This window comes from Lithobates pipiens, unplaced genomic scaffold (assembly GCF_037356315.1).
Source record: "Lithobates pipiens isolate NorthernLeopardFrog02 unplaced genomic scaffold, aLitPip1_a1.2 Scaffold_16, whole genome shotgun sequence".
Lineage (NCBI taxonomy): Eukaryota > Metazoa > Chordata > Amphibia > Anura > Ranidae > Lithobates > Lithobates pipiens.
In genome coordinates, this window is record NW_027507748.1 from 105,255,197 (window position 1) to 105,280,847 (window position 25,651).

The 25,651-nt window shown below is 42.8% G+C and overlaps 1 protein-coding gene across 2 annotated transcripts in view; it reads left to right on the forward strand.

Annotated features, from left to right (window-relative positions):
* The window catches only part of TBC1D23 (TBC1 domain family member 23), a 118,572-nt gene that overhangs the window by 75,305 nt on the left and 17,616 nt on the right, over positions 1-25,651 (forward strand). Inside the window, exons 11-16 of one of the 2 annotated variants that reach the window (XM_077480199.1) lie at positions 793-963; positions 2,625-2,667; positions 8,645-8,754; positions 11,112-11,254; positions 12,916-12,960; positions 15,655-15,743. In XM_077480199.1, coding sequence (XP_077336325.1) covers positions 793-963; positions 2,625-2,667; positions 8,645-8,754; positions 11,112-11,254; positions 12,916-12,960; positions 15,655-15,743 — 601 coding nt within the window. The remainder of the gene's footprint in view (positions 1-792; positions 964-2,624; positions 2,668-8,644; positions 8,755-11,111; positions 11,255-12,915; positions 12,961-15,654; positions 15,744-25,651) is intronic. The other variant, XM_077480200.1, reaches the window with a different exon arrangement.

The window sequence follows — 25,651 nt, forward strand, 5'->3', positions numbered from 1 at the left end:
AGGTGGCGCTGATGTAGGTGATGCAGTAGAGATACCCACTACGCACAAAGTTTGTTCTGACAAATGCACGTTGCTCCTCTGGGCATATACGTAGACCACAGGAAGCCAGTGTGCAGAGGTCAAATACATTTAGTCTCTTCCTTTTTATATGCAAAAACCGCACAAAAAAACTATAAATTGATGTTCATAAACTATTTATTGTTCAAAAGTCAATCATTACTTTATGGCGATATTGTTTGTTCTCACGAACATATGTGTTTTTTTTTCTAAAGCACACTCGGCCGATTTTTCGTCTGGTATATGGCCAGCATAAGAATCAGTCCTGTACTTTATGATTTTAAGATAATAAAAATGTTGACACATTTGTAAATTCCATATCTCGAAATACAGTATAAGACGCACAAATTCATTTTGGATCATGGATTATATGCCACTACCTTCAGGTGATTGCACGCTGGCAAAAGCTTTGCTGGGCCTGCCCTCCAAGTGTATCTATATAACCCTACCCACTCTGTAGGCCTCCTGTTTGTTGGCAAGAAGTAAGGAGAAAACAGGCGAAGATGGGAGGAACCCGCGTCTTATACTTCACTCCAAGATATGCAATTTTCAAGTATATAAAAAAAAAAAAAGTCCATCTATATAAATTTGCAGTGAACCCCCTCCCATCCTTTCATCATTTGTTTGCGCTGCTTCTGGGCATAGAAAATGGTTATCCGTTGCTAAATCCTGACACCCCCCCCAACTAGTGTGTTGATGCAGTTCTGTGTATGTGACAGCTATTGTGTGTTGCAGATGCTGCAGAACCCCGGAGAGTTCGCCCTGTCCGTGAAGTCTCTCTTGGAAGCTCAGAAGCAATCCCTGGAGTCTGGCTCAGTAGCTGCAGGAGAACACCTGTGCTTTATGGGCAGTGGAAGGGAAGAGGAGGACATGTATATGAACATGGTGCTCGCTCACTTCTTACAGGTAGGAGCTTGTTACCTTTTATGGGGCAGTCTGGAGTTGGGGTAATGCATTATTGGTTTGGGTGCCTATACAATGATGGTTATGATGTATGTTTTTTCATTCTATCCTAAAACTCCAAAGGTAATTGGACTGATCTACAAGGCAGGGGGGGACATCTGTTGTAAACGTTTACTCCCATTCAGCCTTCGTCCTTTTTTTTTTCTTGCCCCTTCTCCCTCATTATAAATCCATGTTCCACATTCCACTCTAGGTAGGTTCCTCCTATGATATGGAACTGTCCTCCATGTATTCAACCTCCCCTCACCCTTTCCCCTGAGAAGAACTGTAAATATATGAGCAGATGCAGAACAGTGCTTTAGTATTTCCAAAATCCTGTGCATGTGTGAGCTGGTGGACTGCCTACAGGGAAAACATCCACCCCATTGGGTAAACACCATTTCCTGCATCTGAGGTCTATTTATAGTATTCGTCAGAAGGGCAAGGGGGGAAAGGACAGTTTTTATTGTAGAACTGCACTTCCAATTTATGGAAGAAACCTAGCAAGCATGGAGTTTGGAACACCTACAGTATATGTTTATTAACCAATTCGGTTTCAGAAGCTTTTACCCTTCATGTCTAGCCCATTTTTTGCTATTTGGCACTCTGCTACTTTAAGTGGTGATTGTGCAGTCATGCAATGCTGTACCAAAATTAAGTTTGTCATTTTTTTCTTTTCACACAAATAGCTTTCTTTTGGTGGTATTTGATCACCACTGTTTTTTTTTTTTAGATCTAAATGAAAAAAGGACCGAAAATTTTGTAGAAAAACTATTTTTTACCTTCTGCTATAAAACATATATCAAATACAATTAAAAGAAAAATCGAATTTCTTCATAAATTTGGTCAAAATGTGTTTGATAAGCAAAAATCCCAATAAGTGTATATTGATTGGTTTGCGTGAAAGTTATAGCGTCTACAAACTATGTTGTGGGTATATAGTGTGTGTGTGTGTGTGTGTGTATATGTATATATATATAATATAGGGATTTTTTATTTTATACTACTAATGGCGATGATCAACAGCTTATAATGGGGCTGCAATAGTGCAGCTTCCAATCTGACACTTGGGGGAACTGACTAACTGGCGCTGACATCACCAGTGACATTAATACAGTAATCCGTGAAAAAACCTTTATGCTGACACTGTACTAATGACCCTGGCTGAGAAGGAGTTAACATCTAGGGTAATCAAAGGGTTAAATGTATGCCTAACTATGTGTAATGCAAAGTGTGCTGCTTTTACTAATTGGATGAGAAACCCAGAAATCGTTCCCTGTATACAGAGCTTTGTTGAATGTCAGCACAGAGCTCTGGGCTGTGAATATACACAGCTGATCAGGTCCCAGCCGTGAATCATTGGACGTGACTTGCTGACAGGTTACCGCTGCATACAGTGACAGTGGATGCCGGCAGGGGAGCGCGTATGTGCTCGCCCTAAACCCAGAAGTAGGCAGCGACGTACAGTTATGTCGCATTGCCTACAGCGGCCGCTTGTCCGCAATACATTGCGAGTGGGTGGTCACTATCTGGGTAATCTGAAGAGTGAAATCTGCTTTGTAGAACATTTATACTAGTTATTTTCTACTTTCTATTGATAATGTTATAATTTGTTTTCTTTACAGAAAAACAAGGAATATATTAGTATAGCCAAAGGAGGATTTATGGGTGAGTTTCTACTTCCTCCTTTTCCCACAGCGGCTCCCAAATAAAAAAAAAAAGTACAGTTTGTGGTAAAGGGTTGTATCCTTATTTCTTTTACTTTTTTTATTCTTTTTGTTTAAGGTTTTGCTGGTTGACAAGAAAATAGACTACTTTAAAAGTGCAGGATCTATACCCCAGCTACTATATCTAAACTTTGAACTTCATTAAAAAAAAAAAAAATGGTTAACAATGCTCAGCACATGTATAAACTCAAAGAAAGGGAAAGTGGCGTCGTTCAAAGGTGGTGCACTTAAAATGTGACCCTATAAATATCCACTAATAACCATTATGAAAGGTAAATAAATAAATGGCGAACTAGCTAGGCTTTTTTAGGAGTTCTATATAGTGCAATTGCTCTTTGTTAAAGTGACATGTGCATTCAAAAATAAAGAATGTGTATCAATGAATGTAAAAAAATATATAAATGTGAAATGTATGCATGAATTCATCAAAATCCGTGGGTATGGGTACAATATCAAAAATAAAGTGACATGCGCTGAATCCAAAAATGCATAAATTAGTCAGCAAGGCAGCAACTAAAATATATAACCAGAAAAGAGAGATCATTGATGGCATGTGCTCAATCCAAAAAGTGACAGTTTGTAAAAGTAATCCGTGCAGCACAAAACAAAGTGATTATCCAGGGCTCCCCTCCTCCTTCTATGTTGCCCTCTTGTATCTGCACTCACCAGAGCTCCTCACCCCTCCAGGGGTAAAAGGCGTAGTTATATACAAATCGCGGTGTCCCCCCTTGCCGGGAAATTCCCCTGGTCCACAGTGTTTATCCAAAGGCAGTAGATCCGGTAACCCAAGCAGGGTGTTGCTCCTCTGTGGATGCTGAGATGGTGTCTTCAGTTTCTTTCCACCTCCGTGATATAATTTATGAAATCAACAGGCACCCCCATAGCTTTAAGAAAAGATGGAACCTCATAGCGTAAATCCGTAGAACAAATTAATATTTGTATTATTTAAAAAGTTGCTAGGTAGTTTAAAAAACCCAGAAGGAGCTCCAATGCTCCGACTCCTGCAGGGTTGAGGCGCTCTGGTGAGTGCAGATACAAGAGGGGAGCATAGAAGGAGGAGGGGAGCACCGAATAATCACTTTATTTTGTGCTGCACTTATTACTTTTAAAAACTGTCACTTTTTGGATTGAGCACATGCCATCGATTATCTCTCTTTTCTGGTTATATATTAGTTGCTGCACTGCTGACTAATTTATTCACTTTTGGATTCAGCGCATGTCACTTTATTTTTGGTATTTTACTCATGGACATTGACTGATAGTTTGGATTTTGATGAATTCATGCATATATTTTACATTCATTGATACACATTCTTTATTTTGTCACATTAAAGCGGGAGTCTGCCGGGAGTTCTGCCGTGTTTTTTTTTTTTTTTTTTTTTTTTTTTAAAGCCAGCAGCTACAAATACTGCAGCTGCTGACTTTTAAAATAAGGACACTTACCCGCCCAGCGCGCCAGCGATGTCGGCACCCGAAGCCGATCTTTCGATCGTCTCTCGGGTGCTGCCGCCGCCATCTTGGGTATGGGAATCAGGAAGTGGAGCCTTTCGGCTTCATTTCCCGGTTCCCTACTGCGCATGCGCGAGTCGCGCTGCGCAATAAGGATGGTCCCGCTGCCTCTGGGATCCGTGTGTTTCCCAGCAGGCAGTGGGGGACTTTCGGAAAGGGGCGTAATCTACGCTCCTTTCGGCAGATAGCTATGTCGGAAATGGGTGCAGATACCTGTACTGTACAGGTACCTGCACCCCCCTCCCCCCTGAAAGGTGCCAATTGTGGCGCCGGAGGGGGGGAGGATTCCAATGAGCGGAAGGTCCACTTTAGGGTGGACCTCCACTTTAACAAAGAGCAACCGCACTATATAGAGCTCCTAAAAAAGCTCAGTTCACCATTTATTTATTATTTATCTTTCACGTTGGTTATTAGTGGATATTTCATATATATATATTTATAGGGTCACGTTTTATGTGCAACACCTTTGAACAGCTCCACTTTCCCTTTCTTTGCGTTTATACATTTTTTGGATTTCACCTAGGTGAAATTTTTAATTAGGGAGGCTGCAGTTCACCCATTTCCTAAGCGCGGAAACTTGTTACTAATGCTCAGCACATGCATAGACGATTAAAGAAAAAAGATTGGGCACCAGCCACTTAAAGCGGAGGTCCACCCTAAAATGGACCTCCGCTCATCGGAATCCTCCCCCCCTCCGGCGCCACAATCGGCACCTTTCAGGGGGGAGGGGGGTGCAGTTACCTGGATAATCCAGGTAACTGCACCCACTTCCGGGATAGCGGTCTGCGGAAAGGGGCGTAGATTACGCCCCTTTCCGCAACTGCCCGCCCCTTTGCGCAAGTGCCCCGCTGCCTGCTGGGAAACACATAGTTCCCAGAGGCAGCGGGGACCGTCCGGATTGCGCCGCGCGGCTCGCGCATGCGCAGTAGGGAACCGGGAAATGAAGCCGAAAGGCTCCATTTCCTGATTCCCATACCCAAGATGGCGGCGGCAGGACCCGACAGACGACCTAGCGATCGGCTTCGGGTGCCGACATCGCGGGCGCGCTGGACAGGTAAGTGTCACTATTTTAAAAGTCAGCAGCTGCAGTATTTGTAGCTGCTGGCTTTTAAAAAAAAAAAAAAAAACGCGGAGTCCCGGTGGACTCCCGCTTTAAGTTTTTTTTAACGTTTATGGTTGATCACAAGTCTAGAATAGAGTATTTAAGGGATGCGGGATACCCGAAAAGAGCACAAAAGTAGAAAAGTTATTTTAAAGTAGCAGTAAGCCTGGGTAATTGCTGGCACTTGGAAACAGCCAGACAGATCTATGACCCTTGTAAGAGCACTCGGTCTTTTTTTTTTTTTTTTTTTAAAGTTGCAGTGGTTTTCTATCGCTAAATAAATTCTCCCTTGACCCTCTGATAGTAGTCTGTGGTACCTTGAATTATAGCCGATTAATTCTCCATACAATGTCCAGAAGTAGCATCTACCTAGATTCTCTGCAGCTATCTTAAGATTTCCTTCTGATTGACTTCCTCAAGGTGTTTCCTACTGCAGAGTTCAAGTCCTTGGGCCTCTGGCACATGCTGCAGAAGCTGCAGCCTGAGGCAAGGCCTAAGTGGGGAGACTCTCTAAACACATATCCTCTCCAGGACAAAGCCAAGGAGGTAGAGACCACACACTCTGGAAAAGTGACCATAATATTTCTCAACTTCCAAACTATACATCTCAACAAGGTATTGGTTAGGTCAGATGCATATTCATAACTCATAAAGTGTTTGTCCTTCCCATTCTGCTTACTGGAACTTCTTTCACTTAAAAGGCAAAAACAGTCAACCTAATGAACTTAGAGAAAAGCTGCAGGGCCTAGAAAAAGGTAGACAGATGCTCAGGCTGATTACAGCCTGGCATCAACTAAATTTATTTAGAGACGCAACAGAATAGGGCAGGGATTTTAGACTGTGATAATGAGTGGGTTGAAAATGGCGCCTGGTATAATGTTTTAAAACATAGCTGCCGCTTTAAGAAAGTCTAAACACTGAACTGTATAAAAAAATCTAATGTAAAGGTGTTGGCGCTAAAAACATCAAGGTGAATAATACAAATTGGGTGTGAACAGCATTAAGAAAAAACAAGTAGTGATTGAAAAAGCAAATAAATATATAAAGTCCAAAGTGACAATCCCAACACCATAAATAAATACATGTGAATCTTCTGGTTTGATGTTCTTTCAAAATGTTACCTATATACTTATTGGACAGATGTGGTGAAAAGGCTTAAGGCAGAGGGGTGACCAAGGAAGTTTCCAAGTTAGGCCTCCTTAACATGGGCATACTACATCAGTGTGGGTGTATGGCCTCAAACTCGCATTCTCTAGGTTTGGCTCTGCAACTACACAGGTGTCAAATTGGGAGCAGCGGCTGTATCTATGCAGCTGCTGCATCCCAATTGACATGAATGGAACTGCACTGGTGTCCCGTGCATCCCCATGCAAATAAACAAGACCCTTGCAAAAGCTAACAATGTAGTACACCCATGTGAGTTAGGCTTTCATTGTTTTACTGTCCTAATTACTGTGCTTTGGGGAAGAAATATGTAAATCATAAGACTAGCTGGTCAGAACTAAACATTCTTTGCCAATAAATGACTTTACATGGTTTTTAGCTGTGCCTACTGTGTATTTATTTGTCTACACAACCACTTCAAGGTTGCCATGGTAATAAGGGCGTTATGCTTAAAATACAGAAAGCAAAAGGGGTTTTGGGACTTTAAATGAGGTGCATGATATCATGCATCTCCATCCCTAAATCAGAAATCAGAAAGGGGTTTTTAGGACTTTGAGTGAGGCACAAGACACATGGTAGGAGAAATTAATAAAAAAAAAAAATGTTGTCATATGAACAAAGCATACCTCATAAACATGATGATACATGGTTGAACATGAGTATTTTTATCTATATACAAGACAATGGCATACAGAAAAGAATACATGTTTAAACACATACATGCATCTAAAATCGCATAGTAAACCATGAAAGTAATTGGTATAAAAAGCCAAATGCTTCTTGAATAATTGATACAAATGGAGGTTATAGGATACAAATGAATCACAGTTGAGGTCAAGCTATCTGTTGGAAACATAACATTGATAGGCTCGATGCGTTTCATGGCCAGTCGCCACTCATCAGGAGAAAATTCGTAGCATAACTGAAAAAAGTAAAAAAGGGTACCTAATAGGATCTAATGTTTTGCCCAGATAGTAAGAAAAGGCAGGGGCAAGAGGAAACAAGATGTGCATCTCCCTGGAATACTCCTATGTAAATTGTTCTAGATAAGCAGTGTTGCATGTCAGGATCTGCGAGGAAAGTCTGTCCTGGGAGCTGAGGGAATGAACCCAAGGAGGAAGCGAGCGCACAGACACACCCCAGGAGCACCCTCCAAACTTAACTTGTCAGGGTGAAAAGATTCCAAATGTATCTGTAGAGTAAATGATATTGGACCAATACATGTGAATGGTACCAGTATGTACATACAGTGCTCATGAACTATAAACCAACACCCATTAATGCCTGAAAAAGTGAAAAGCATAGTAGATACAAAGTTAAAGGAATAATATATTACATAAAAAGAAAAAAAGTGAAAAATCGCATGAAAATCATGCAATACCCCAAAGGGGAAAGGGTGAAGAAAAATGGAGGTGGGTAGTTTTAGTGTTTAGAGAATAAATCACAGGGATGTCACAGGTAACTATCCCTGTAATTTCCTCTCTATCACCAGCTCCCGGGACAGACTTTCCTTCGCAGATCCTGACTTGCATTACTGCCTGTCTAGAACAATTTATACAGAAGTAGTCCAGGGAGATACACATCTTGTTTCCCCTTGCCCCTACCTTTTCTTTTTTTTCAGTTATGCGTTTGCTCCTGATTACTGCCGACAGGCCACGAAGCGCATCGAGCCTATCAATGTCATGTTTCCAACACCTAGCTTGAACTCAACTGTGATTCATTTGTATCCATTACTCAAGAAGCATTTGGCTTTTTATATTACTTCCATGGGATACTATGCAATTTTAGATGCATGTATGTGTATATATACAAATTCTGCTTTTCTGTATGCCATTGTCATGTATATCGATAAAAATACTCATGTTCAACCATGCACCACATGTTTATGAGGTATACTTTGTTTATATGCCAATTAAACAATTTTATTCATTTCTCCTACCAAGTGTCTTGTGCCTTGCTCAAAGTCCCAAAGAACCCTTTCTTAGTGCTTAAAATACACTATAGATGCACGGTTTAAAGATTCTGAAGAATGCTTATACATGGTGGATGGGAACTAATGTACTGAATCTTCATATTACAGCAAAACTAGGGTTAATCCAATAGATTATAATGTTTACTTCTTTTTTTTACTTTGTTTTTAAAGTGCTGCAGCAACATTTGGCAGACATAAATGTAGATGGACCAGATACTGGGTATGGACACTGGATAGCCAGTACATCTGGATCACGCACCACTATGGGTTCCTATGCAGATGTAAGTTATTAAGATATTAACAAAAGCCCTTTACAATTTTCATACCTTATCAGATTCCTCATCCAGTTCAGAAGATCGCTGTATTACTAATTGATGCTGTGAGTTCAGTAAATTTGCACAAGGCTGAGCACTTTATCAAGTTCTGCAAATGATTAGAGATAACCAAAGTTGGTTTCCACTCATTCTATGTCAGTTAAGCCCCGTACACACTATCAGATTGTCTGCTGAGTTTTACCTTCAGATTTACCAAAACCATATAATATGAGGTCAAACCTTAGGAGTTTCAATGTGTATGCAATCAGGCAGGCCCTTCTACTACATGGTTTTGGTAAATCTGAAGGAAAAACTCAGCAGACAATCTGATAGTGTGTATGGGTCTTTAGTAGATTATTAAAACATGTCTCATCCATTTACCTATCCCAAAAATAACAGGTTAAAGTCTTTGTTAACCCCCCAAAAAAATACAGATCCTGGTCCCTTAAAGCAGATTAAAGTGGTTGTAAACCCTTTACAACCACTTTTTACTACAGGCAAGTCTATAATTAGGCTTACCTGTAGCTACACTGGATATCTCCTAAACCTGCATGGTTTAGGACAGCGATGGCAAACCTTGGCATCCCAGATGTTTTGGAACTACATTTCCCATGATTCTCATGCACTCTGCAATGTAGTTGAGCATCATGGGAAATGTAGTTCCAAAACATCTGGGGTGCCAAGGTTCGCCATCACTGGTTTAAGAGATATCCCTGTATTTGCCGACGTCATCAGCACATGCGCAGTTAAGCAAACTGAAGCAACAGTATGTACCTGCTGTTGCTTCAGTTAGACTGTGCCGTTACTGGAATCATCATGGCTCCAGCCATTCACAGAGCCGGAAGTAACCCCCGAGAGAGATGTCAGCTGCCAGAGCGGTGAACGAGGACCGCTGAGGGGGCTTCGATCTTGGGTAAGTAATTCATAATGAGCTAGTATGCTATGCATACTAGCTCATTATGCCTTTGTCTTGCAAGGGTTTTTTTGGGATTTTTTTTTATTTAGGGTTTGAAACCACTTTAAACAGCACAGTTCTTAAGCTGTGTAATCTGCCCCCCTCTAAAGTATAAACTCCCTGAACCTGTAATTTCCTGTATTCCCCCTCACCCCCTCCTTTCTACCTGTTAGCTCCTTGCTGTGCGTCTATCCCCACCCTCACCCCATGCCACTATTTGTAAAATAAAAAAATTGAAATTATCACTGTCAGCCCTGTATTATATAATGGCATAGCATACTGTTATTCTTTTCTAAAAAGGAGAGTTGTATATACTCGTTTAGCGTAATCGTCAGGCCAGTGAGTGGACTCTCAGCTGGTTTCCAGGGCTACTGCAGGAGAGGCTGAGCAACCATGCAATCTCCCCGCCTGACGTCAGAGGGAGATCACGGCCCCTCCTGCAGAAGCCATTCCTCAGAGCTGTACACCGGCCGCGGGTCATGTGACCGGCCTGAAGACAGCTCTAAACAGGTATTTACAGCGCTTGTTTTTTGGAAAAGATAGGTACAGTGGGCTATGCCAGGCTCTAATAGAGGGTCTGGCATAGACTTGTAGGATAGGGTTAACAAACACTTTAATTCCTTATTTCAGATCAGTGGGCGAAGCTATGCAAATCATTGCTTTACACCCCAAACAGCCAAATGGGCTTCCAGAACTGCTAATGTGTAATGAAAGCTTAGCTAATATTATAGAGCCATTTGTTCTAAACTGCATACAGCTTGCATTTTGCATGCAGTTTGGAAGAAATGCCTCTAATATTATGTCTCAAACAGCCCAATGCACATACAGAACCACAAGCATATAATGAAATTATAACCTAATATGAATAAAGGCATTTATTCCAAACTGCATACAAAACAACAAACAGCCTGAACAAGCTGTATGCAGTTTGGAATAAATGGCTCTATAAAATTGGGATATGTTTACGTTTTACATCGGTGGTTCTGGACGCACAGTTGGCTGTTTGGGGCACAATGGAATGCTTTGCATTGCTGTCCATTGTCATGCAATGAGGAATATTCCTCCTGTTTTTGGGAAATGTGTTGGAATGATACTTGTAAATCTCTTCTGTTTTAAAGTGTATTGCATGGATTCCATTGCAGCGTTGTTTTACTCCTTTTAGTTCCTTCGCACCATAACCTGTATGGTTATACAGATTTTTTTTTTTTTTTTTTTTTTAGGGAAATAAAATAAAAGCCCTGATTATCTATTCAGTGTCATACAGTTTAGCAGTATTTTGTGTGAAAAAGTAGTTTTGAATCTGAAAAGTGATGGTTTCCTTTCTTAAAAATGAATTATTTATGGGTTACTTTATGACTTGGCCTTGTAGGAGGATTCTCCTAATGGCTTAGCTGACGGGAGAGGTGTGAAATCCTTGGTTAATAAAATGACAGTAGCATTAAGGACCAAATCTGTGAATGTGAAGGAAAAGGTGATCAGCTTCATTGAGAACACCTCCACTCCAGTAGAAAGGTGAGTTTAATTCCCTTGATCAATTTGTTTAAGTTGCTTTATCACTGCCTCTGCAATTTGTGACTTTTTTTCCTTTATAAAGTGCATCTTTTACATCCTATTTCTTGATGGGTGGTTATTAGAATGCATGTTTTAAAACCCGCCTTGAATTCCATTTCACTAGTTTTGAAAGTCAGAGTGCCCTTTGGCCTGCTCACAGTTCAAACCTGGCCAAAGAGTTATCAGTCTTTTTGGCTCTTAAGAACAAATAGATTACATAGAGCTTGATGAATTTATCAATAACCTACAGTGCCTTGCGAAAGTATTCGGACCCCTTGAACTTTTCAACCTTTTGCCACATTTCAGGCTTCAAACATAAAGATATAAAATTTTAATTTTTTGTGAAGAATCACCAACAAGTGGGACACAATTGTGAAGTGGAACAAAATCTATTGGATATTTTAAACTGATGGATGCAGCCAAATACAGGACCATTCTGGATGAAAACCTGTTGGAGTCTGCAAAAGACCTGAAACTGGGACGGAGATTTATCTTCCAACAAGACAATGATCCCAAACATACAGCAAAATCTACCAAGGAATGGTTCACAAATAAACGTATACAGGTGTTAGAATGGCCAAGTCAAAGTCCAGACCTGAATCCAATCGAGAATCTGTGGAAAGAGCTGAAAACTGCTGTTCACAAACGCTCTCCATCCAACCTCACTGAGCTTGAGCTGTTTTGCAAGGAAGAATGGGCAAGAATTTCAGTCTCTCGATGTGCAAAACTGATAGAGACATACCCCAAGCGACTTGCAGCTGTAATCGCAGCAAAAGGTGGCTCTACAAAGTATTAACGCAAGGTGGCCAATTAAATTTTGCACGCCCCACTTTTCATTTTTTTATTAGTTAAAGTTTAAAAAATCCAATAGATTTCGTTCCACTTCACAATTGTGCCCCACTTGTTGGTGATTCTTCACAAAAAATCTTTGTTTGAAGCCTGAAATGTGGCAAAAGGTTGAAAAGTTCAAGGAGGCCGAATGCTTTCGCAAGGCACTGTAGATGTGCTTTAAACTGTGAAATACAAGCAATTTTTACAACTCTTTCTGTGTTTGGTAGGGGATTTTTGCAATGTGACCCTAGTCCTTTCAGTGAACTAAGGCTTGGGATCAAGAAAATGATTTAAAGGTTGATAGGTTCCCAATATACAAGTACATAGGATTAAAGGCATACTATTGTTTGTTTTTTGTATATCCTGTACGTGTGTGTGTGTGTTTTCACACAAATAAAAGCTTCTAATTTTTTACTCATTAAAACGTAACCTTTCCTTGACTTAATAATGAGCCTGTCATGTCCGGAACAATGTTACTTGGCTCTACTGTGGCATCCAATTTGTGTTAGAGGTTTGCCTGAACCCCAGAATTGAAGCTGTTGGACAGACCTATCAATTGTATGTGCTCTGCTCTACAACAAAATCCTGGAATTCTGCTGTGACATAATCCAGAAATGGATGAGAGAGACTGCTGGGCCAGGTAACACCCAGCTTGACAGGTTCCTTTTACTAATCCCTAATAAATGAGGTCTTTACTGTTCTCATCTAGTGTGTAATCTTATTGAAATGTCCCATAACTCTCAGTGATGTAATCTTTTTCGGTTTGTATCCTTGCCTCAATGGTGCACTAGAATCACTTTCAATCTTCCTTGGCCAGAGAGGGCGAGTTTGGAGCGGTAAGATGTAGTGAGCTGTGATTCCACCACCTTCTCCGTTTGCACAACGTCTTGCAGTGTGTAGACATCAGTCACGCTGACACTTGCCAGGAACTAATGACTTTTAATATTAATCGTACCACGCTGCTCAAGGGTCCATTCAGACCTCAGTGCCCTGGTGTGTTGCATTAACGAATGTTTCTTCATGCATGAACATGCATTACTTTAAGGCAACCAATTCAAGTTAATGGGTTGGCGACACACCATAAAGTCTAAACAAACACCTTTTTTGGCATCACAGTGCACCAAAACGCATGTTTTGCATTATTACACTGGGATGCCATTGCGTTATTGCACCATACCACACTGGAAAGGTGTGAATAGGCCCTCTGTGTGCTGCCTGTTACTAATTTGTAAAAAGATATTACTTCCTCTGTTTTCAGTTGCTAAAATTTCATTAAAAAAATAATTGCACAGAATTTCATCCATTTTATGTTTGCATTAATAAATTTAGATTTGTATCTTTCTTGTGGCCTGTCAGCATCACTGATGTTTCATTCTTCATACTGAAAACTAGAAGGATGCACTCACCACTTCTCTCCTAGCACTGAGACTAATGCTCCTCTTCATCTAGAATTAATCGGCTTTTTCTTCATAACATCTTTTCCTCTCCAGCAGTAATTTACATAAGTGTCCATTTTTAATACCACTACATGCGTGAAAAAAAAAAACATCTGATGTGAACTGTCACCAGCCAGATATGCCAGCCTTTTATGTGCATGGTTTAGTGGCCTTGGGTTCAAGGTGACCAATTTTTGACTACACTTCAATCATTTTATCCTGAAGGCTATTGAACGTGTTTAAAAATGTAGGGTTTAGAAACAAATGTTAGCATTATTCCTGTTAAGTTTCATAGTTTTTAACCTTTTTCAGATGATTTGATGCACACAGCCAACAGGACCTGCTTATTCATAGTTGCATAGTTAGTCAGGTTGAAAAAAGACATAAGTCCATCTAGTCAACCAATAATAAAAAAAAAAAATTGTACAATCTCATATACACAGTCCTTCACCCACAGTATACCATAAGGTCTCTAGAACTCACTTTATGCAGATCCCCCAACTTCAAATTTATGCTGACTGTATGCTATACAATCTCCTTTAGAACTACTATCAGCTATTTAGCACAAGGTCCTGCCTAATTGAATCCAAATTGACCTAATTGTTTAGGTTTGTCCACATAATTTTAGTAAATCTAATGGAGGTTGTATCTATACAATCAGATTGTCTAGTGTATAACCTAGCTGTAATTGGTTCTCCTCCAGTTCTCTTTGCGTAATCCTCTGCACTCTTTGATGTAAGAACAACCTGGACACAACTTTTCCTAGCGTTCTATCTTTGCGAAGGAGATTATCCTCCTATAGAGAACCAGAGTAGCCAAATTCAGCCTCTCTTATCCAGTGAACAGTGTGGGCGCGTTAAATAGTACTTTACTTAGTAAAGTCAGGTTATTTGCAGCCAGAACATTTATTAAATTAATGGATTTCCTGGCTATGATGCAGCTGTGTTAATAGACCTCTTGTTTACTTTCTCTCAAATTTAAATTTGTTGAACTTAAAGTGGAGCTCCACCCAAAAGGGGAAGTTCTGCTTTAAGGCCTCCTTCCCCCACCTCTTTATGAAATGGCACTTTTTTAGGGAGGGGGGGTAGATACCTGGTCTGGACAGGTACCCACTCCCACCTCCACTCGGAGCACCTAGGCGATCGCCTACTCCCCCCCCCCCCCCCCCCCTTCCCGCAGTCTTCTGGGAAACGTAACAGGTCCCAGAAGACTATGGGACCATTCACAAAGTGCGGTGGGCACCCAGGTGTGGCCCCAAGCTGAGATGCCAGAACTGGGGACAGAACACCGATGGAAAGAATGGCTCGGGTGAGCACAGCACTGGATCCTGGGACAGGCGAGTCTTTTTTTTTTTTTTTTTTTTAAGTCAGAAGCTACAGTTTTTGTAGCTGTTGACTTTTAATAAATATAACTGGAGCTTCTCTTTAAGGTTAGCTCCAGCCAACTTTTTCTGCTTTGAGTTCAAACAAAAGAGCATTTCTGTTAAGTCTTTATATGTGGTTTGTGTCTCCATTTGCAAGATTTCCCCCTCCTTTATGTTGGGATAAGATTGATGGAAATTTTTTACCCAATGGCATACTGACTCCAACTAAACATTTTTTTTTTCTTTTTCTTCAGTATAATAGTGAGGGGTTAGAACCTGTTTTAGGTTATGTGTTTTCCTGTCTCTGTGACGACCACTCCCTCCATTTCTTGTCCTGCTGTCATAGGAACAGGAATTGAGGTTAAAATCTGTATTTGTCTTTACAGAATAGCTGGCTCATTATGGACTTTCTACTTGCTTGAAATGCCATTTTTTTTCATCCATGGTACATTTTTGCAGTGTTTAAACAGCATGCTCTTGGGATTCCGGTACAGAAAAATACAAATGGTGTTTGTTATAGAATGTCAAGAAAATGACATTTCACTCACCAGCTAACTTGTTTCTGGCGTGTTAGCATGGTCTTCTCTAGCAGTTATGTCTCTTTATGCTTATTGGCTAGCTAATCTTGAGTCTTAACAAAGTTTGGCACTTTCTGCATGTATCAGTCTGCATTTTCTGTGTTCATTTTATGTATACACATTTTCAAAAACTCTATTGATTTCTGTTGATAGACACATCAGCAGCAGTGACAGGGTGGGAAAGCCGTACAGGGGTGTAAAGCCTGTATTCAGCATCGGAGATGAGGAAGAGTTTGACACAGGTATGAAATGATCGTATCTGATTCAGAAAAGGTGTCTGTTAATATCTTCATCTTTTGATGTCAGGTATTTGTAACAGAGAGTGAATCTGACAGAGAGACTTGACTTATGTATTTGAAATAAAGCTTGCCTTATTGGTTTCATGTAGTTTGAGTGTCTAGAATAACCAGTGCTCATTAACCACTTCACTACCACTGTATGTCTGAGAGAGACCACTATATGTCTTTAAAGAAGCCGAGGGGTGGCCATGGTGTTCTGGAATGCCTATGATTGCACTGTCATAATACATCAAAGAATATAGGCAAAAATGACTGAGTGGCATTGTTCCTTGTGATTACTGTGGTGGCCACTCGCAGTTATCACAAATGTGAACAGATCTACTATTAACATTTTGACAACCCTCTCCCTTTTCTGTTGTGAGAATTCTCATTTAAGTAAACAGTGGCATATTCAAGGTGGGGAAGGGAGTAGGGGTGGTTTTAATGAATGTTATTGTACGATTGTTTTTAACGACCCCCCCCCCTACCAAACAACTCATGTGCAGCCTGTTTCTCTACAGACCTGTATATTAACACCTTCATATCTTATCACATCCTATCCTGCACATTAACCCCCTCATCACCACTGTATGTAACCCGTACATTAATTCCTTCACCTTTTCCCTCCTCTGTGTGACCTGTAAATTGATGATGCACTGGGGTTTATTTGATAAAGCAGGAGAGTGCAAAATCAGACTCACTTCTGCATAAAAAAACAATCTGCTTCTATCGTAAACTTGTTCAATTAAGCTTTGGCAATAAAACCTGGAAGCTGATTGGTTTCTATGCAGAAGTAAGCCTGGTTTTGCACTCTCCAGCTTTAGTAAATAAACCCTTTTGCATCTAGTGCACCATTACCAAGCTTCGTGTTTTAACCCTCTTAATACCAACATGTTTTTTCATTTCCAGAATCTTGTGGCAAAAAAGATCACATTTTGATTGTTTAGTTTCCAAAAACAGTGGGGGTTTTGTACTGGCCATTTTTTTGTTTGATGTGTTTTAAAGGAGAATTCCAGGCATCGGCATGCTATTTATAAGTTACATTGGTTCAACTTGGACAGTGTGACTGTGTATGAGATAACTAACTGAAGTCTCTGGGAGCTGGAAATCACAATAGACGCTGCTACTTCAGTGATCTTCACTTGCTTCTGGGTCCCATGCTGAGTGACCGGCCTTATGCATTGTGAATACAGGAGGTCGGCGGCACAGACATCATTCAGAAAATGCATTGCATTTTCTGGATGAATGCAAAGCCTTCTCTGATTGTACCGGGTGGAGAGCGTGATGTCACCACCCCGCCTGTGCCGGGTCTCTACAGCAGTGATTTCTAGTGATATCGGCCAGGTATTTTGTGTACATCCAAGCTGGGCCAATGTAACAATGTAAGACAGCCTGTAGGTTTCCTTGTTTCCCTCTATGGAACTTACATTGTATTATGTGATACGTAAGAATTGATTTGGAGCAAAAATTTAGGATTGTGTGGAGTAAGTGCCCGGTATCATAGGCCTTCCCAGGTCCACACTCTAGGTAAATAGTATCTGCAGTCCACTAGAGGAATTATATTTTATCATTTCATTTTCTGTCTGTAAACTTGAACATAGTATTTAGGTTTTCCATTGACCAAGGAGCCGTCTACTCCTGATAGGACGTTCAGGAACGTCATTCTGGAGTAGCGGGATCGCGCGCGCGCGCGCGCAGCGGCGCGATCCCGATGTGCTCGTGTCACCCGGACACGGCACATCTCAGATCGGCAGGAGGGCTCTGTGATTGGCCCTCCTGATCACATGACGGCCGTGTCCAATCACGGCCGTCATGTGATGTAAACAAACAGCCGGTTGCTAGGCAATCGTCTCTCCTCTCCTCACACGGAAGTCACCGCTGAGGAGAGGAGAGCAGAACGCTGCAGCCGGCTGATGATCAGTGAGTATGGGCTGCTTTTTACAGCTTTTTACTCACTGATCATCAGTGTAGTGTAAACACACAACACACCACACAGTACAAACACAGTCCCCACATATGTCCCCAAAACACACATGTCCCCAAAACATACATGTCCCCAAATAATAAAAACACATGTCCCTAATAATAAAAACATGTCCCCCACATATGTCCCACTAAAATCACATGTCCCAATGATTATCTGCACACATATGTACGTGATCACCTGCACACATATGTACATGATCATTTGCGTACATATGTCCGTGATCACACAAACCAATTATTATACACTTAACGGAATTTTTTTTACCAAAAACATGTAGCAGAATACATTTTGGCTTAAATTTATGACAAAATTTGATTTTATTGGATTTCTTTTCAAATAGAAAAAAGAAAATATTGTTTTTTTTCCAAATTTCCGCTATTTTTGTGCTTATATCGCAAAAAAAAAAAACGGAGTCGTGAATAAATAACACCAAAATAAAGCTCTATTTGTGCGAACAAAATGATAACAATTTCATTTGGGTACAGTGTAGCATGACCGCGCAATTGTCACTGAAAGCGCTAGAGCGCTGAAAGCTGAAAATTGGGCTGGGAAGGAAGGGGGTGAAAGTGCCCTGTATTGTAGTGGTTAAAGATTGTGTACATATTTACCAACTGCTGTGTGTGTGTGTGTGTGTGTGTCTGCGTTTACCTGCTTTAATGTGGATTAAATAGTTTTAGGTAGGTCCTCACTACACATTTGTTGATAAATCTAGAGGAAATTGTACAATTAGTTTTGATTATTAGTGGGTACCGTAGCTTAACTGTTTTGCACCCTGCTGGCGTGCTATGGTGACAAGTAACCCAGATGAACAGAATTGGCCTTTTAAGTGTACAGTGAGGAAAATGAATTATTTGATCCCCTGCATATTTTGTAAGTTTGCCCACTTGCAAAGAAATGGTCTATAATTTTTATTGTAGGTGTATTTTATGTGATAGAGACAGGAATATCGACCAAAAATCCAGAAAAAAACACATTATACAAATGTTATAAATTGAGTTGCAGTTCAGTGAGTAACATATGTATTTGATCCCCAAGCCAAACGTGACTTGGTACTTGGTGGAGAATCCCTTGTTGGCAAGCACAGAGGTAAGACGTTCTTGTAGTTGGTTACTAGGTTTGCACACATCTCAGGTCCACTGTTCTTTACAGATCTTCACTAAATCCTTAAGGTTTCTTGGCTGTCGCTTGGCAACTCAAAGTTTCAGCTTCTATGTTCTATACGATTAGGCCTGGAGACTGGCTAGGCCACTCCATGACCTTAATGTGCTTCTTCTTGAGCCACTCCTTTGTTGCCTTGGTAGTATGTTTTGGGCCATTGTCATTCTGAAAACCCCCCATCCATGACCCATCTTCAGTGTTCTGGCTGAGGGAAGAAGGTTTCAAGATTTTACAATACATGGCCTCGTTCATTGCCCTCAATGCTGCAGTCAGGGCAGTTAGCCTGTACCTTTAGCAGAGAAACCGCCCCAAAGCATAATGTTCCACTTTTTTTATTTTTTTTTATTTATTTTTTTTGTTGTTGATTTTTTTCAATATACATCTAACACATGCATTCAATCTCTATTCAAGCTCACGCAGGAGCTTCCACATATTCTTTATTGTATCCGCATTTACATTACACAAGAGTCTCCTCCCCCAATAATCTCATTCTTCCCACTTATTTACTACTGTCTATCTTCCTTGCCATAATATTAATCCTTTATGTTTAGTCCATGGAATGCAAAAAATACTATATAGTTGTATAAAGAAGGATTTTGGCAATCACTGTGGGGAATTTCAAAATGCATATAAAAATTTTGGAAGAATCTTAATTTCTCTTATATTCACCGACCGACTTCTTTTTATTAAATTTAACCGTCCAGTAACGACAGAGGTAAGGTCTCCCATGCTTTTAATTTCTTTCTAACCTATTGAACTATTGGGGTTAAATTAAGCGTTACAAAATCACAAATCTGTTGTGTAATCTGTATTCCTAAATATTTCAATTCCATCACACATTGTAATGGCAAACTCAAGGATGTCACCTGTGCCCCTGGATCAATAATGAACAGCAGAGATTTATTCCAATTCACCCTGTAACCACTGACTATCCATTCATCAGGTCCAGGGCGCCCTGTAATGATGGACCAGCATCATTCAGGAATAGCAGCATATCATCTCCAATTCAAAGTCCCTGAATATCGCGTCCCCCTATATAGCTGGAAAGGAGCTGACGACCTTCCTCCCAACTTGACTACTAACATGGGATTTCGAAATGTCTGCAACCACGAAATAAACAAAGTTTCAACTTCTATGTTGTGAGTCCTGGCAGGGGGCTGCGCTGGGTGTTGGGGGTCTGCTTGTCCTCTTCCCTGTTTCTGGGCCATGGTGGGGTGTTTTGGTGTGTACGCCATGTGGGGAGACTGCCGCCCGGCTTTTCCTGAGGCCGCGGCCATTTTCCTGTAGCAACAGACAGTTTTTTCCGTTTTGGCCATTTTCTGGAAGTCCGGTGGCCATTTTTCTAGCACCCTCAGAGGTTTTTTGCTGAGGCGGCCATTTTCTGGTAGCCTCACTTTGTTTTGCCTCTAGCGCTGGGTGACAGAACAATGCACTTTTTACACAGAACACCTCGTGGCTGACACGGGAGAGGGGACAGCAGCAGCACAACGCAGTACCCGGGTCAGGGTGGTGAGTCCTGTGGGGGGCCCCTCAGTCTCTGACAGCTAGAAGGGTTTGCATTTTGTGTGACTTGCCTTAGGTCCCTAATTGGAGACAGGCGAGTGTGGGTCAGCATGGCTTCAGAAGCTGGCACTTCTTCCCCAGACATCCCTGTTATGGCAACCGGTTCCCCTGCACCTGCGGTGCCTATGGACACTCAGTCGGTGGTCCTGGAGTCCCCCCACCATCTTCTGGGGAAAGCTCTGATGCAGACTCTGGTACCGCTGTGGCAGGCGGCCCCTGTTCTGACATTTCAGAGGATGTGGACCAGGACGTTTGGACAGTGAGAATGTGTCCGGGTCAGTGCAGGAAAAAAGAGCTTGTAGGAGCACTTATCACAGCGGTGCGGGATACTCTAAAGATGAAGATACAGATACAGAGAGGGCATCTACAGAGGTGTCAGTCCCTTTCGGGTCCCAAAAGCCGGCCTGCGTGGCTAAGGTGTTTCCTTACCTAACTTATTTTGATAAGTTTATTTACAAGGAGTGGGGAAGCCCACAGTGGGCTTTTTCAGTCCTGAAACGCATGGCGGTGCGTTACCCCTTTTGAGGAGAGTTTCCTGAAGAAATTTACATATCTGATTGTTGACCCCCGGTATCCAGGTTAAATAAGGTAACTACGATTCCAGTGGAAGGGACCCCTGCTTTCAAGGACCCTGCCGACAGCAGGGCCGAGGCAGTTGCCCGGTCCATGTTTATGGTGGTGGGGTCAGAATTGCGGCCAGTGTTGGCCATGGCCCTGGTTTCCCAGGCGCTTACTGAATGGGCTAAATTGTTGCACCATGAGTTGGAGAAGCAACAGGCTTCCCCAGTCTGCGTGGAGCTGGCGGACCTGTTAGTACAGGGCCTTAAGTATGTCTAGAAACGGTGCCCTTGCTCTCTAGACCCTCAGTATCAGCTGTGGTGCTACTTCGCCTGATTTGGCTAAAATGCTGGTCTGCGGACCAGACATCTAAGAAAGCACTGGAAGGGAGGCACGTGCCAGCTCTGTGGGCCATGTACATTCCGGGCGTAGAAAGCTGGCAGCGGACTACCTAAGTCGTCAGATGCTGGATCAAGGGGAATGGTCACTGCATCCGGATGTATTTTGTCTCCTTTGCCTAAGGTGAGGCACATCAGATGTGGATCTCCTGGCTTCTCGACTCAATCGGAAGGTACAGAGGTTTGTGGCCAGGTCATCACTGGGCGGATGCGGCATATGCATTGGTGGCTCCATTGGGGCATTATTGGCTGATTTATGCCTTCCCACCACTAAAACGTCTACCACCTCTGCTTCGCAGAGTGGAGGCTGAGGGGATTCCGGTGATTCTGATTGCCCCAGATTGGCCTCGGCGTCCCTGGTAGGTCGACATAGTATGAATGGTGGTGGATGTTCCTTGGCGGCTGCCGATGCGAGAGGACCTTCTGTCGCAAGGTCCAATACTTCATCCCGCTTTAACGGCATGGCTGGGTAAAGCCAGGTGCTAAGGGGCCGAGGTCTGTCGGATTCGTTAATCTCCACTATGCTGAGGGCACAGAAGTTATCTTCTCTGAAGATTTATCATCGTACGTGGAAGGCCTACATCTCCATGTGTGAGGAGATAGGGTGGCGTCCGCCACTCAGGTTCCAGGATCCTGCTGTGTTTGCAGTGAGGAGTGGATCAGAAACTTGCCTTAAGCACCATTAAGGGGCAGATATCAGCTTTGGCTGTCTTTTTTTTTTTTTTTTTTCCATTTCATTCATTGGTGAGTATGTTTGTTCAGGGGGCTCGACATGTGGCCCCTCCGCTTCGACCACTGCTGTCTCTGTGGAATTTTAATGTGGTGCTCTTGGTGCTTCAGAAACCGCTGTTTGAAAACATTAGGGAGATCCCCTTATTGACACTCTCTCAGAAAGTAGTCTGTCTAACCCTAAGGTCAAGATGCTGTGTCCATCAATTAACTTCAGAGAAAAGTATTTTACGGTGAGTACAAAAATCCTATTTTTAGAATACATGGCCCCATTGGCCCCTCAATGCAGCAAAGTCAGCCTGTACCTTTTTAGTAGAGAAACGGCCCCAAAGCATAATGTTTCCACCTCTGTGCTTGACTGTAGGGATGGTGTTCTTAGGGTCATAGTCAGAATTTTTCTTCTTTCAAACACGGCGAGTCTAGTTAATGCCAAAGAGCTCAATTTTAGTCTCCTGACCACTTCCAATCCTTCTCTAAATCATTTATATGTTCATTGGCAAACTTCAGACAGGCCTGTACATGTACCTTCTTGAGGAGGGGGACATTCTGGGCGCTGCAGAATATCAATCCATGGCGATGTATTGTGTTACCAATGATTTGTTTGGTGACTGTGGTCCCAACTGCCTTGAGATCATTTACAAGCTCAACCCGTGTAGTTCTGGGCCGATCCCTCGCTTTTCTCATGATCATCCTTGCCCCATGAGGTGAAATCTTGCATGGAGCTTCAGACAGAGGGCGAATGATGGTTATTTTGTATTTCTTCGATTTGCGAATAGTCGTGCCAACAGTTGTCTCCTCCTCACCTAGCCTTTTGCTGATGGTCTTGTAGCCCATTCCAGCCTTGTGCAGGTCTAAAATCTTGTCCCTGATGACTTTTGACAGCTCTTTGGTCTTGCCCATGGTGGTAAGGTTTGAATGGAAGAAAGAGATTCTGTAGACGGCTTTTATACACATAATGAATCGTCTTTAGGAGCACCTTCTTAAATTGACTAATCGAGTACCACATGCTGTAGCCAATCTGTGGGAGCCAGAATTATTGTTGCTTGGTAGGGGATCATATACATATTTTACTCCCTGAACTGCAACTCAATTGATAACATTTGTATCGTGTTTTTTTTTTTTTTTTTTTCTGGATTTTTGGTTGAAATTTTGTCGCCATCATTGAAAATACACCAATGATAACAATTATAGACTATTTCTTTGTAAGTGGGCAAATGCACAAAATCGGCAGGGGTTAAAGTAATTATTTTCGCCACTGTATCTAAACACATAAACCATAAAACCATATGCGTATGAAGCTTACCAGTCCTTAGGTGCGGTGGCTGCATTCATTTTCCATTCTTGCCTGTGCTGAGACAATTCTCACTCACTGTCATAGAAAATAGCAGATTTGTCATCCCACAGTGTTGTAGTGTGATTCTAAAAAAAGTAGAGAGTTTTATTTTTATTTTTATTTTTTTATTTTTTTATCTCTCTAATGTAGAAGGGAGATGTTCTGTTATCTTTAACCACTAGCTGACCAGCGCACGACGACATATGTCTGTCGGCACAATGGCACAGCTGGGTAAATGAGCGTGCAGCTACGACCCCTGTGAATTGCGGCATTGTGGGTGCAAACCGCCGCGTACTCCGTGACCGTGCCCGTGCGTCCCGTGGACATCGGGAGCAGTGATCGCTGCCATGTCAGTGGTAGCCCATCCCACCCCACAGTTAGCACACCTCCCTAGGATGCACTTAACCCCTTGATCGCCCCCTAGTGTTTAACTCCTTCCCTGCCAGTGTCATTTACACAGTAATCTGTGCATTTTCTCTTGTATTCACCGACCGACACAGCTCCTATTAGCCATTGGGTTGTTACGCCCACCTTTTAGGAGAGTACTAGGCATTACTTGTTATGTAACACACAGAACTTTCCAGTTCCGCCCAGGGGGCAGTCCCTTGGGTAACAACCCTCCAGCCTGCCATGCAGTCATCAGTTTTATTTTGACTAGTGAAGGAGAAGGACTTGGGAACCCTGACGGGCCCATCGGTACGTGTTTTTTTTTTTTTTTTTTTTTTTTTTTCCCCGCAGAAGCTTGGCTTTTTGCGCAAGATGATAGATCCTGTGATCTGCTATCAACAACCGGCTGGGTGACAGGCTGGATGCCCTTATCCTTGTAGTCTCCCCAGTCTGGCCATCGAGCATGTGCAGGTCGTAGCTCCACGCTAGGCCGGCCACGATGAAACCTCAGCTCCAGAGGTGGTCGGTGAGCTTTTATGCTCCGGGGCACACATATATGACTGGGCTACTGATGTCTGCGTCAGTGTGCCAGGCCAGCAGCCACCCTGTACTGATAAGAGAGTGGGTCTGTAATGGAATGTCTCCCAGCTCTTCAGGACTGTTAACTCCAGCTCTCTCTGCCTCGGAGGTGGTCCCTCACCTCCCTCTCTTCTCTCCCTGTCCCTTTCTCCCTCCTCCCTCCCTGTGGGGATGCTGCAGAGTGGTGTGTGTGTGTGTCTGTGCAGGGGCTCTCCGGGGGGGCTCTCACTTGGGGGGGCGGGGTGCACTGGCTATGTGCTGGGTCCTGTTTTTTCATGTCCCTGGAGGTACCTGTGAGGCTGTGCTTGTGTCCTGTGCAGCGCTGTGCTCACCGCCATTGTTTTTCTCCATGTCCCTCATGGTTCTTGCATTCGGTGACCATCTTAGGTGTGGGTATGGGAAAGCATGCTCTCCTGGGCTTCGGCGGCCATTTTCCCTGTAATTGTCCCTATACTGGACGTCGGCGGCCATTTTCTAGAAGCCTGAACACGTTTTTCAGTGTTCCCTAGCGGCAGCATGTGCTCTGCTGGCCATTTCCCCTTTGTTTTATGTCCTCATGCTGGATGATGGGCGGCCATTTTTTTGAGCCTGAGCACATTGCAGAGCGGTTTCAGCAGCAGCTTCCACTGATACAGAGGTGTTTCCTCTGTACCTGGGAGCCAACAGAGACTACAGGCACTACCTGATGGATAGCGCAGAACCCCTCAGGGTGGCGAGTCCTGCGGCAAAGAGCCCCTCAGCCAGCAGCAGTAAGGAGGGTGGGACTGTCACTGTCCTAAGTCCATTTCGGGTGGCAGACAGGGTAGGGTCAGCATGGCTTCAGAATCTGGTGTTTCTTCCCCCGAAATCCAGACAATTGCAGCCGGGTTGCACCCGCCTTGGACACCTTTGTCGGTGGTCCTCAATTTGTTCGTTGTCAAGATGGAGGCGGTGCGTGGGTGCAAAGGCCCCCCCCCCCCCCCCCCGTCCTCTGGGGAGAGCTCTGACGCAGACTCGGGGCCCCCTGAGGCTGGTAACCCCTGATCTGTCGTGTCAGATGACGCTGACCAGGACCGTTTGGACAGTGAGGATGATTCCCCGTCCTGGTCCGTGCGTGACAAAGCGCTTGTTGGAGCACTTATCACAGCTGTGCATGATACCCTGAAGATTCAGGAGCCAGAAGATCCCTCTGCTGAGCTAG